This window comes from Nematolebias whitei, chromosome 9 (assembly GCF_014905685.2).
Source record: "Nematolebias whitei isolate Nwh7 chromosome 9, NemWhi1, whole genome shotgun sequence".
Classification (NCBI taxonomy): Eukaryota; Metazoa; Chordata; class Actinopteri; order Cyprinodontiformes; family Rivulidae; genus Nematolebias; species Nematolebias whitei.
In genome coordinates this window covers 47454190-47466112 of record NC_056506.1, presented here as the reverse complement: position 1 = coordinate 47466112, position 11923 = coordinate 47454190, and the positions used below count along the sequence as shown (strand labels likewise).

The following is an 11923-nucleotide window of genomic DNA, read 5'->3' as shown; positions in this document are numbered from 1 at the left end:
GATTCTGTTTTTTCAAATGCAATCCCGTTTTTTCAAATGTAATCCAGTTTTTTCTAATGTGATTCTGTTTTTTCAAATGTAATTCGTTTTTTTTCAAATGTTGTGATTTTGTGGTTTTTGTTGTGTTTTTTCAAATGTTGTTCATTTACACCTCAGGGCCACTGTATAATGAAAGAAAAGTTTATTTTTCTATTAAACTCTGAATGAAACTCCCGAACAAGAACAGAAACATGTCGGCTTTCAAACTTTCCACTCGCTCATCTCCTGAAGCAGCAAAAGTTCATTACTAATCATAAATGTCACTGGATTAGATTTTTGATCAGATTTGTACTCAAGTTTGAACAGATGACTCCTGAACGACTCGATACTGAGATCGTTGTACCTCATCTAAGACCCTTCATAATCCTGTTTTACTCTGTTGTCAGCAAACACAACAACATGAACAGAATCATGTGCGTTATTGGATCTATGGACGATTAAAAATACTTACTTTACCAGGCCCAAGATAAAGAGCAGACTTGATCTTTAAGATGTAAAAATATTAAATAAAAAAAAAGAAAAAGAAAAAAGTAAATTTGAACAAAGTTCAATCAGGTCATCTGGATGTTTTGTTGTTGTTATTGTTGAAACGTTTCGTCCTTCATCCAAAGGACTTCATCAGTCTGAGGAGCCACAACAAACTCAGTCCCACAAGCAACACACTCCCATAGTGGACCGACCAGTTTGCTGGTGATAAGATGGTTTCTGGGGCCCGCCCTCTCCCCCGTCAACTTCTCTGGGGCAGCAACTTTGTTGGATTTTCTACCTGGATTATTGAGCATGGACTTTGATGTTTTGAATCACTTTGGCTATGGCTGCCTCAAAGGAGTCGACGGGGGAAAGGGCGGGCCCTAGAAACCATCTTATCACCAGCAAACTGGTTGGTCCACTATGGGAGTGTGCTGCTTGTGGGACTGAGTTTGCTGTGGCTCCTTGGACTGATGAAGTCCTTTGGATGAAAGACAAAACATATCATCAAAAAAACGAAACTGTCCAGATGAAATGACTGAACTTTGTTGGATTATCTACCTGGATTATTGAACTTTGACGAAAGTAATAAATGTACGATAACGCCTACAGAGAAGATGCTCACAGCTGGCAGTTGTTCAGTAAAGTCTCTTCTCTTCGTGTAGCATCTCGTCTTGTTGAGACGGGTGGAGACTAGTCGGAAAGGGGGAAATTTTAAATTAAAACAGCCATCTTTGGTTGCAGTCTCACTGACTTCTGAGTGATTGTGACCAGTGCGTCGTGTTGTCACGTTTTAAGCTGCTACGATTTTGAAATCGTGTTTTTTTTTTTAGCACAGTTTGCTTCAACGTATTCTTGGCAATGCGCGTTTTTTTTTCGTTGACCGCTTTGTGCCCTTCACGACAGCCACCCAACATTTCTAATTTAATCTACAGGAATAAACTTGTGAAATGAAGACGGAAGGATCTGCAGCAACATGTTTTTATACAATTATTAAAAATAGGTGTGTTTTTTAAGATCTGGACAATCACATTATTATGATCAACTCTGATTAACAAAGATCATCAAGAAATCATAAAAACAGACAAAGTGAGAGTTCATTAGTAGGCAGCAGACAAATAGTTGTTTCTGGGAAAGTAAAATGTATCCAACAGGTGAGCCGTTACCTGATCTGTAGCGTTCGTCTCTGGAGCCAGACGACCGCCGGCGATTGTACCGTGAGGAGGAGGAGGGGGTGACCGGCGCTCTCCTCTCCTGGCCCATGGCTGGTTCCATTCCTGAGAAAAGATTCAGATTTACATCATCTAACAAGACCAAATAACATTTTGTACAACTCAAAGTACTCGCAGTACTGATCACATCTACAGGGGTGGGGGAGTGGTGGCGCAGAGGTTAGAGAAGGCAGGCCTGGGATCGGAAGGTCGCCGGTTCAACTCTCCGAACAGACATCAAAAGGCGGGTGGAAAAGGTGCAACACCCACACCTGTCTCCACCCTCATTTGCCCCACTCTCTGCCCTTGAGCAAGGCACTTATCCCCCACCATCTGCTCCCAAACAGGTCTCTTGAAAATGAGTCCTCGTGACTTAATGAGACTACCTGTATAAATAAAGGTTAAATAAAAAAATTAAATACAGTAAAGTATTTAAATAATGTTCTTCATTGGTGTTCTAAAGTTTAAATTTGTATATAATTTCTAAACATGGTTAAAATGGTTGGTCACGACACTAAAAACACTTTTCTTTGTATTTACGTCTATTAAAGATAAAAACTAATAACAAATTAAATAATTGTATTTTAGAAACTTTTCCACTTATTTCTGGGGTTAAGAGTTATAAAACTGAGAACCTGTGCTCGAGTGTAATCGAACCTTTAAAAAAAAAAAAAAAAAAAGACCTTTGTCTTTCTGCAAAACTGATTTTAATGTAATGACGATATTAAAATATATCAGGACTGAAGCAGTTCAGGAAAAGTCCTTGATGAACGTGAGGTAATCCTGGAAGAAGCAGCCACTGTGAGCTCGTTTGGCACAGTGCTCATGAATACAATCAGTACCGTGTTTTCTGGCGTACAAGTCGCATTTATTATGCATCACCCGTTGTGTTTATTAAGCGTTAATTTAATGGTCAAAACAGAATTATTTCGCCTGGGCGGCGCAGCGCCATCCATCGCAGTCCGAGCCGCTAGCTCTCCAGCGTTCCTCCATGCACCAGCTGAGTGAAGAAGCGTGCACGGGAGGCCTCACTGTGGCAGTTCCTTGAAAATTTAAAGCGCCAGTCAAAAATTGCATTATGAACATGGAACAAACTTATATAAGCCACTTTGGCGTATAAATCGAAGACTGACAAATCTATGCAAAAAAAAACTGCCACTTGTACGCTGGAAAATATGTCGAGGAAAGCCTGATCTTGCTTTGCTCGTTAAGTCACACACTGAAAACGTCTCAGCTGGGACACCTAAAGCAAACGCACACCACGACTCAGAGTGTGTATTTAGAGGCGTCAAACCTAAAATACGTGCAGCACAGGCAGAAAAATACCTGATTAGTTCATTAAAACTGGGTTTGTTTTGGAGACGACTGCTGGCGTTTCATCCCCGCACATTTTTAGGGCTCGTTTAGTGACGTCACCCTCAGAGCGCGGCATCGTGTCCTGGCTCGTCCAGGACATATGGAGGCGCCATCAGTGGATAACCAAGCCCAGATTAGTGTCGGATTAAGACACGTCCAAAAGGCAATTTATTGTCAGGCATGGGACCGAGTGGCACGTTATCCAGACGTTCTGCACATCAGCCCAAAGGAGAGCGACAGGCTTCATCAGGTCTTTGCTCAGGTGGATTAAACCTCCAGAATTTAAGACCAATGAGTAAAACAAAAGAGTTAGTTAATACCAGATCACTAGTAAAAATAAAAAAAAACGTTTTTATACGACTTCTTTGCTGCCTGTTCTTTGGATTTCATGCTTATGATGGAAACCAGGCAGAGTTGTTGCTCCTCTGTTCACAGAAGACCAGTGCATACGATGCAAGAGTATTTCTATGAAGACTTTCAGGCTAATGCTGAGCACGAGGCTATTATTTAGCTAATTATAGCGAAAAATGACTTTAGGCGATTAAGAACAAAGGATGATCTGCTGTTGGAGGCGCCGATAAATAAAAGTCACGTGATTCACTGGCGTACGCTGAACAAGCCCTATAAACACCTTTATCTGCAAATTTTCATCATTTTAGTTTCTTCTGTTCTAAATAATAGATATATTATGATAAATATAAATGACAACTACTCCTAAAATATTTGTTTTCTTTCCTGAATAAAACCTATAACTGGCATACAGCACATAAGACCTGTAAACCTGCAGAAACTCAGTCCCAGGAAGAAAAAGCTTGCGCCGATCAATAGGTCTGATGAGAATAACCACACTCTTACTGACATCTACGACTCCTCCACAACGGCTGATTTATGAGCATCCACCTCAGCCTCACACTTCCAACCTCGTCTGTCTTCATTAAAAGCTCTCAGAGCGCTGCTGCTGCTCAGGAGACAAGCTGAAAGTTGATTAGCCAACCATTAAATGATTACCAGGCAGCAGAGGAACATATGACAAGTCTGGGAAACACCTCGCATTAAACGTTCCTCCTGGGAGTCTGGATGGATTTCCTCTTCTCCTGCCTCCGTGTACCTGCTCTTATTTCTTGTTTCCTTTAACGTATTCAGCAAACAGCCCGCTTGTTGACTTTATTACATTACCTCTTTGTTCATTAGATGCCGACTGCAACATCTATTGTTGTACATGTAGAAATGCCTTTTTGTTCCCCACCATACGCCAGTTTGACTCTGAGGTAGACCTGTCACGATAACTAATTTTGCTGGGCGATTAATTGCCTCAGAAATTATTGTGATAAACGATAATATTGTTTGAAATTTGACAAGAATGAGTAATTATTGTCAAATTTAAGAAGAAATGTTTAATTTGTTTTGCATGTAGTACCCGTTTTCGACCACTGGATGGCAGTATAAGACCGTTTGAACAAAAGGACGGATAGTGAGGGAGCAGCGTGTCTTTTAAAGAAAAATGGGAGGGAGGCCCCTTGACGTGACATGGGCTGTCTCTCTTCGGTTCTCAAAATGGCGGACCCTCGGTGTGGTTTGAGCTCTTTAGCATAGCATTTTTCACATAAAGCTTTTAATTAAAAAAAAATCAGTAAACAAGTTCTTTACATGAAGGCACAGATTTCAACCGTGAATTTTGGAGCTTCAACAAGACGGAGGTTTTTTCCCCAAGGTCGGCCTGTTAGCTTAGCTTCTCAGCTTAGCTGCTTTTAACGAGCCAAAAACGCTATTTTGGATCGTTAAGAGATTTTAAAGAAAAGGGAAAGGGAGGGGTCGGTGAAGAGCACCGGAGTTGAGCTTTTTGTCTTCCAGTGTCTTCAGTAGAAAGAGAGACACGAAGAAACGATAAAGACGATAAATGAAAATGAGGCCGAGAATTTTCATTTCAACTCTGAAGGTTTACAAACTATTTAAAGCCCTAACATTTTAGCTTATTGTAAGGTTTGATCTGCAGAGAGGAGCTCATTAAAGCAGGTAGTCTGCAAAAATGTTACAAGCTGAAGAAGTTCACGGTTTGAAGAGACGTTGACTCGGCTTGTTTTTGTTTGAGACAAGACAAATTTTTAAAAGAACAAAACTACGTCTTTCATTCTGTTAGTCTTTCTGTAATGTGCAAATGTCTCCATCAGCCAATATTTTTTTTATATTTCACTTTTAAAGAGCCAAACACTTAAATTGTTTTTGATTAATATCCCTCCAGGCTTTCTTTTAAAGTTTATTTTTTCCAACTTTAGTAGATTTCTTTTTACTGATAGTGTGAATTTGACAGTGTTTGCTATATATATATATATATATATATATATATATATATATATATATATATATATATATAATTTAAAAAGATGGAGATCAAAGAACAAGTAGCCTAAAAATCTATTTAAAGTACGTGAACAGTTTATGAAAAGCATGCCTGTAGGAAACAAACATCAAATACCTGTCACATTCTTCATCATTCATCTGATCATCTGTCAAGTTTTAAATAATAACTCTGGAAGTCACTTCGTTGGTGGAAAAATCACACGTGTCAAACTGAGTTGGTATTTTGAAAAGAAATAGTTTCTGGTGACAAAGAACCTACAGATCCAGCTTATTTGTGCTTATTGCACTTACAAATAACCGGTCCACCCCTAGAATTAAGCAGCTTTTTATACCTCAACTACTCACCGGTCAAAGTGACAGAACAAAAAAATAATATTAAAGAATACATAAAAACAATGGCAGTGAAAATGATCGAAAACGTCGCCAAAGTTCAACTCTAAATAATATTCTAAACCAATTTCTCTGGTTGTTTGGAAGCAACATATACAAAAATAAAAATAAAAGGCGACTCAAGACTTTTGCACATTATCATGAGTCACATTTCTTGCAAGAACCTTACACAGCGTACGTGTGGACATGTGGACGTGCAGTCTTGACAGCAGGTAAATGTCCTGGGTGTCACGAGCAAGATATTGTTCAGCTCCCGTGCCAGCAGCTGCTGGGAAACATGGACATACCAGCACTGACAATCTGACAACGTGTGAACAAAATCACTCTTTCTACGGCTCTTAACATCAACGACAAAACAGCCCGTGGTGTTTAAACAGGTTTCAACTACAAATATTAACATCTTACAGGAGTTTTGTCAGTAAGTTGCTAAAAGAGACAAACGTAGCTAAACTTGATGCTTTCTAACACGTGAAGAAGCAAAAAATGTAGCAAAATGAATTTTACGCTCAAAGAGCATTTGAGTCTGAACATCTAGTTTAATTACAATAAATGCAATAAAAACAAGCAACAGTCACTAAAGAAACCGAACCAGTGAGGTAGATTAAATATAAAATTGAACAATAAAGTTAGAGAGGACAGACTGAGGTGGTTCGAGCATGTCCAGAGGAGGGACAGTGGGTATACTGGTAGAAGGATGTTAGAAATGCAGCTGCCTGGAAAAAGCCAAAGATGAGATACAGTAGCCCCTCGCTACTTCGCAGTGCGTTTATCGTGGACTCACTATCGCGGTTTTTCAAAATAAGATTGGACAAGACACACAATTGGCTGATTGATGGATGAGCCGCACTATCGGCATGGATTTTTTTATTTTAAATTAATTATTTTAAAAACTATTTAGCACCTGCTGTACATTTGTGCAGCCCATACTGCAGGATAAGCTTCCTGCTGCAGCTGATCAGCTGTTCTTGGTGCAGAGCAGGGAAGTGGGCGTGGCCAAGAGCGCTTGCAGGTGGCTGAGAGCAGCGGAGGCAGAGAGCTGAAATAATGGCATGCTGTGCTCTTTTAGAGCGTTTAGAGTTTAGAAACATTGTTTAGAATATTGCAAGAGTGTGGGAAGAGTTTAAAATGCCTTAATTTATATATAGCCTATATAGATATTAAAATAAACTACTACTTGGATCACTAGTCCTACTTTGTGGTTTTTCACTTATCGCAGGGCTTCAGGGACTTAAACAAGAGACTACTGTATATGGATGCAGTTAGAGAGGACATGAGGACATGAGGACGCAGAGGACAGGGTGAGGTGGAGGAGGATGACTCGCTGTGGAGACCCCTGAAGAGAGAATGCAATTCAATTCAATTCAAAAATACTTTATTAATCCCAGAGGGAAATTATATAATAGCTGAAAGAAGAAAAACAGTAATTACACAAATGACTAAGTAGTAGAAAATTTCATATCGTTTTGTTTTTCCTTCAGTTTCTTTGTAGTTTAATGAAAATGTCCCGTAATTGCACATGTTCTTGTTTCTTTTTCATTAGCAGAAGCTGGTGTCACATTAAATTATAGTTTTATCTTGATATATTGAGAAAAAAAAATTATTCTCAACAAGTCATGTTAAAACGTGCTATCTTAAGATAAATAAATCAGCTGTGATTTATAAAAAAAAAAAAAAAGTTCTTGGCTATACTAAGATCAAATCAAATAACATATTTCAAATTAACAAGAGAGCAAAAGGTGTACCGTTACTAAAAATATTAATAATAGGGAGACTCAAATAATAAAATACTGGCAATAAACAACATTGAGAGACAGTGATTTCAGTAAAGCTGAAGAAACTCAAATGTTTCCACGCGTCTCAAAGCTGCTTTTACAGTTTGGAGACTGTGCTGGTGTCGCTGCATAATTCAAGGTCGGTTCGCAGATCAAAGACGATGAAGAACGGCTAACGGGGGCCTGAAATATTCATGGCCGAAGTTCACGCTGCACCAAACTCCAGCCTGTTCTGAATAACAAGAACGATGGGAGCGTTCTCCCAGACAAGAGAACATAAAAGCTGAAGCGTGTCAAAGTGGTTGATCTCAGCTGGAACTTGAAGGCTCTTTAAAAGTTAGTTGTATTAAATGATGATGTTTACACATAAGTCAGGAGTTGAACATGGCAACAGGAGGAACGACGGGCAGCTCATTAAACTGGTTTGGGCGCCGGAGGAGTCATACAGAGGGGGGAATACCCAACTGTTGACATCTTGCAATAAATATGACAGAGTGGTGGTTTGAACACACGTTTCCTTCTTAGAGCAGAAACGCACGTCTGGCGGGACGCAACATTAATCTGAACACTGACCCAGCGCCAAACTTTCCATATTTTCTGATTTGTTGAGTGGAAAGATCCAGAAAAAGCTTGATCCAACGGCTCCACCAAGCAACGTGCAGAACCTCACACAGGTTTAGTCATCGGCTCCTGTTAGACTCGACCTAAACAAAAACTGCCTCACAGAGCAAAATCAGGCTCAAAGGAAACATGGACTGCAAAATTAATTAATTAACTTTAAAAGAATCAACTCAAGATCCATCCATCCATGTCCTTCATGCACATACGCCACCTGCTCAGGATCGCAGGGAGCCATTTCTTCAGCCGTCAGTGGAAGACGATAAAAGCTGCAAATTAAAGGTTGATTAAAAAAATAAACCATTTTTTAAAATAATCTGAAGGACTAGGGCCCTAAAACTGAAGGTTTTCTCTGATTCTAGATCTGGAAGTTCAGGGAACAAGTACTTTAGATCGGGGTTCTCAAACTTTTTGGTTTCATGGACCCCTTACAGGAGAGAACCCCCCCCCCCCCCCAATAACCCTCATGTTTATTAAATAATTTTCAGTTTGTCTCTTCAATGCAATGGAAATATTTGTGTAACAAATACTTAAGACCTGTTCTTTAATAATGTTAATACCAGAGGCGGAAAGAGTACTGGAAATGTGTAACCAAGTACAAGTACTGTTACACTGCTTAAATTGTACTCAGTAGCAAAGTCAAAGTACTGGTGTTATAAAAATACTTAAGTTAAAGTACAAAGTACTCTTCTCAAAAACTACTCAGAGTATTAAATAATTTTAACCAATTGATGTTTTATTGTGTTGTCAATAGAAGTCATTCAGTTTGATTTACTGTATACGCTTAGTGTATTTTTAGTTGTTTTTCTTAGTTCATATTTTAGATGTTATTATTGTTTTTCTTATACATTTTATTGGTGGCTGTAACTGGGACCCTGTGTACATAATTTTGTTAAATAAATAAACAATAAAAAAAACTCTGACTCTGATATAACAGCTACATTCAAAGTACATTTCTCAGACGCTCCGTCTTATTTTAGTACCAGGCAAACCGATGGCAGTGACAATATCTAAGATGTTTGCAAACTCAGCCAAACTAATAACCCACACATACAAACAATAAACAAACATCATACATGTGTAAAACCTCGTATACCGCAACATGTTATTTGAGATTAGATGAAGTCTTGTAAGCTGCTGTCCCCGTAGAGATCAAACAAAGTTTGCATCTGGACTCTGTCTCTTTTTCACCCTCCGTACATGAAACATTCCTCCAGGTACGGACACGGGCACTCGTCCTCAGCCTTCACCTCATCATTGTCTCCGTTGTTGTCCTCCGTCTCCATTTCGGCTTTTTCTCCAAATTTTCAGTCCAAAAATGACTCGACTCTACGGAGTTATCATTTAATTACGTCATAGATAATTGGTGCGATCGCGCTCTGAGAGCCTTATTGGCTACAAAGATGCAGATGAACGGTTTGAAAGTTAATTCAAACTGTGGCCATGCTCAGGAGCGACTTCTGATTTTAAAAGTGGCCAAGTAGATTACATGTTCTAAATTGTACTCATGAGGAAAAATATCACACTTGAAAGAAATACTCATAAAAGTACAAGTACCTCAAAAAAGCTACTTAATTACAGTAATACAAGTATTTGTAATTCGTTACTTCCACCATTGACTAATAATCATTCAACCTTAATTTATACAGGTTAGTCTCACTGAGCCACGAGAACTCATTTACATTTTTTTTATAATACAATACAATTTTTATACTTTTAAACATGGAGTATTTTTCATTCAGGACACAATTAAAAATAATAATTAACTTCCAAAAATTACAGCAGGAGGTCTGGGGGTCCTCCCCCAAAGAATTTTGAATAAAGTACATGTGATTTCCTGCATTTTTGGTGTATTTTAATGGTTGTTAAACATCTACATGTTTGTAAAAAAATATGTAGATAATTTTTTTTTACAGACCCCAAAGCACCGGCTCACGAACCTTTAGTGTTTAAGTGGGGAGATAAAAAAAAAACAAGATGTTACTTACAAAATATGACGGTTTGGGGCAGTTAAGCACTTTAACAAGTTACAATTAACAATAAGAATTGCATTCTGAATTTTAAAATTATTATCGGCATTCTGGTTTCATCGTTCTGGATGAACTGGTGGGCAAACGGGGAATTGTTTGCTGCAAAGCACCGCATGAGACGGGCCACTTTCTGCAGCTTTTACTTTAAAGAGATATTTTAGTCATTTCTGAAGATACATTTTGACAAATAGTCATCAGTAGTTAGTACCTCATCATAGTGCACAGTGTATAAAGAGCTAAAGCCTTAATCTAGGTTAAGCTAATGGCTAGCTGAAGGAGGGCCTGTTTGGTTTTCAGGTCTAAAAATAGCTCTCTAAAAAACAATACTGTGGTATGAAAGAACGCTACATTCACGATTATTAGACTGCGACACTTTTGTGTGACATCATTTAGTTTGTTGCAGTTTTCTCAGCCGATCAACGTTGGTGTGACTGTGTGAACATACAACATGTATGTGTCGGTCCACCAGGAGGGGAGTAAACTTTGGACCGACTAGATGCACTGATCAGGCATTTGATAAGCAAGGAATGTAAAGTAAGTACATCGGACAAGAAACGCATGGCAACGTGTTTCTTCCAAGGTGTACTGATGGGAACAGGGTTCTGCAAAGATTAGCTTTCTTTGTCATTTGTCTTTGAAACGCGAACAACGATTGGTGGTTTAACTGGCTGAACAGGTTCCAGGTGAGGCAGGAGCGTCATCGTTTCTGAAAACACGAGCAGGACAGAAACAAAACGAGCTCAAACAACGAGGAGATTAAGACACTTGTTTTCTGCCTAAACCGAGTTAAAACAGCTAACATGTTCAATAAACAAATTAAACAAGTCTATAAGAAATTTTATTTAGGAATACTGTTTTTGCATTACACACGTGCAAATATCGACACTTATACAAATTTATATCCACATTTCAGGAAAAAATGACTAATTCTATTCAAGATTTTAAATAATCTGAAACAAAATGACAAAATAAACCCAATGCAATGGTGTTATGCAGTTTGGTAATTTTGCATAAAGATAATACATGATTAGGTGACTTTTTACAAACTTGTGTTCAGACAGTGAGAAATGTGTTAAATTCCCTGTAAACACCCGTAAAAATAAAAAAATAAAAGCTTCGTCACAGAAAAGGTCAAAAGGAAAATCTGTATGTACCAATACATAAACAAATATCTCAATATGCAGGAATTATTTGTCTATTTTATGAAAAATAAATTAACTAAATTTTAAATAAAGTTAAAAACCTCAAGGTTGTAAACATATTAATAAAACTGTTCCCTGTAATAAATAAAAATGCTATATAAAATGCTACAAATACAAAAAGAATGTGCTCTATAACATATGTCTATAACATATGGTTTTTAAAAAGTGATTACACCTTTTTTCTATAGAAAGAGTGCATCGTTTCATCTATACAATCTAGATCTTCTACAAATCCTATTCAAGGTTATTCATCTCAGGACCGTCCGCTGAGCATCCTCTGTCAAACTGCAGCCTAAGTGAACTTGCACACTTTAGCGGATGCTCCATCTGAAAGCCAGAGTCCAAGATGGAGTGGGTAAGTGAACGTGGTCTGGACTCTGTGGAGGAGAGTCATGGTTTCGCTGACGCTGTAGAAACAAATAACACCGTCACTGTGATCCAGGTACACTCCGATTCTGGAGGACCAAATGCCGGGGATG

At 38.4% G+C, this 11923-nt stretch overlaps 1 protein-coding gene across 1 annotated transcript in view; it reads right to left on the bottom strand.

Annotated features, from left to right (window-relative positions):
* LOC119414304 (disco-interacting protein 2 homolog C) overlaps positions 1-11923 on the bottom strand; it is a 211323-nt gene that overhangs the window by 88643 nt on the left and 110757 nt on the right. Inside the window, exon 3 of the mRNA XM_037681399.1 lies at positions 1674-1784. Within this exon, the coding sequence (XP_037537327.1) occupies positions 1674-1784 (111 nt within the window). The remainder of the gene's footprint in view (positions 1-1673; positions 1785-11923) is intronic.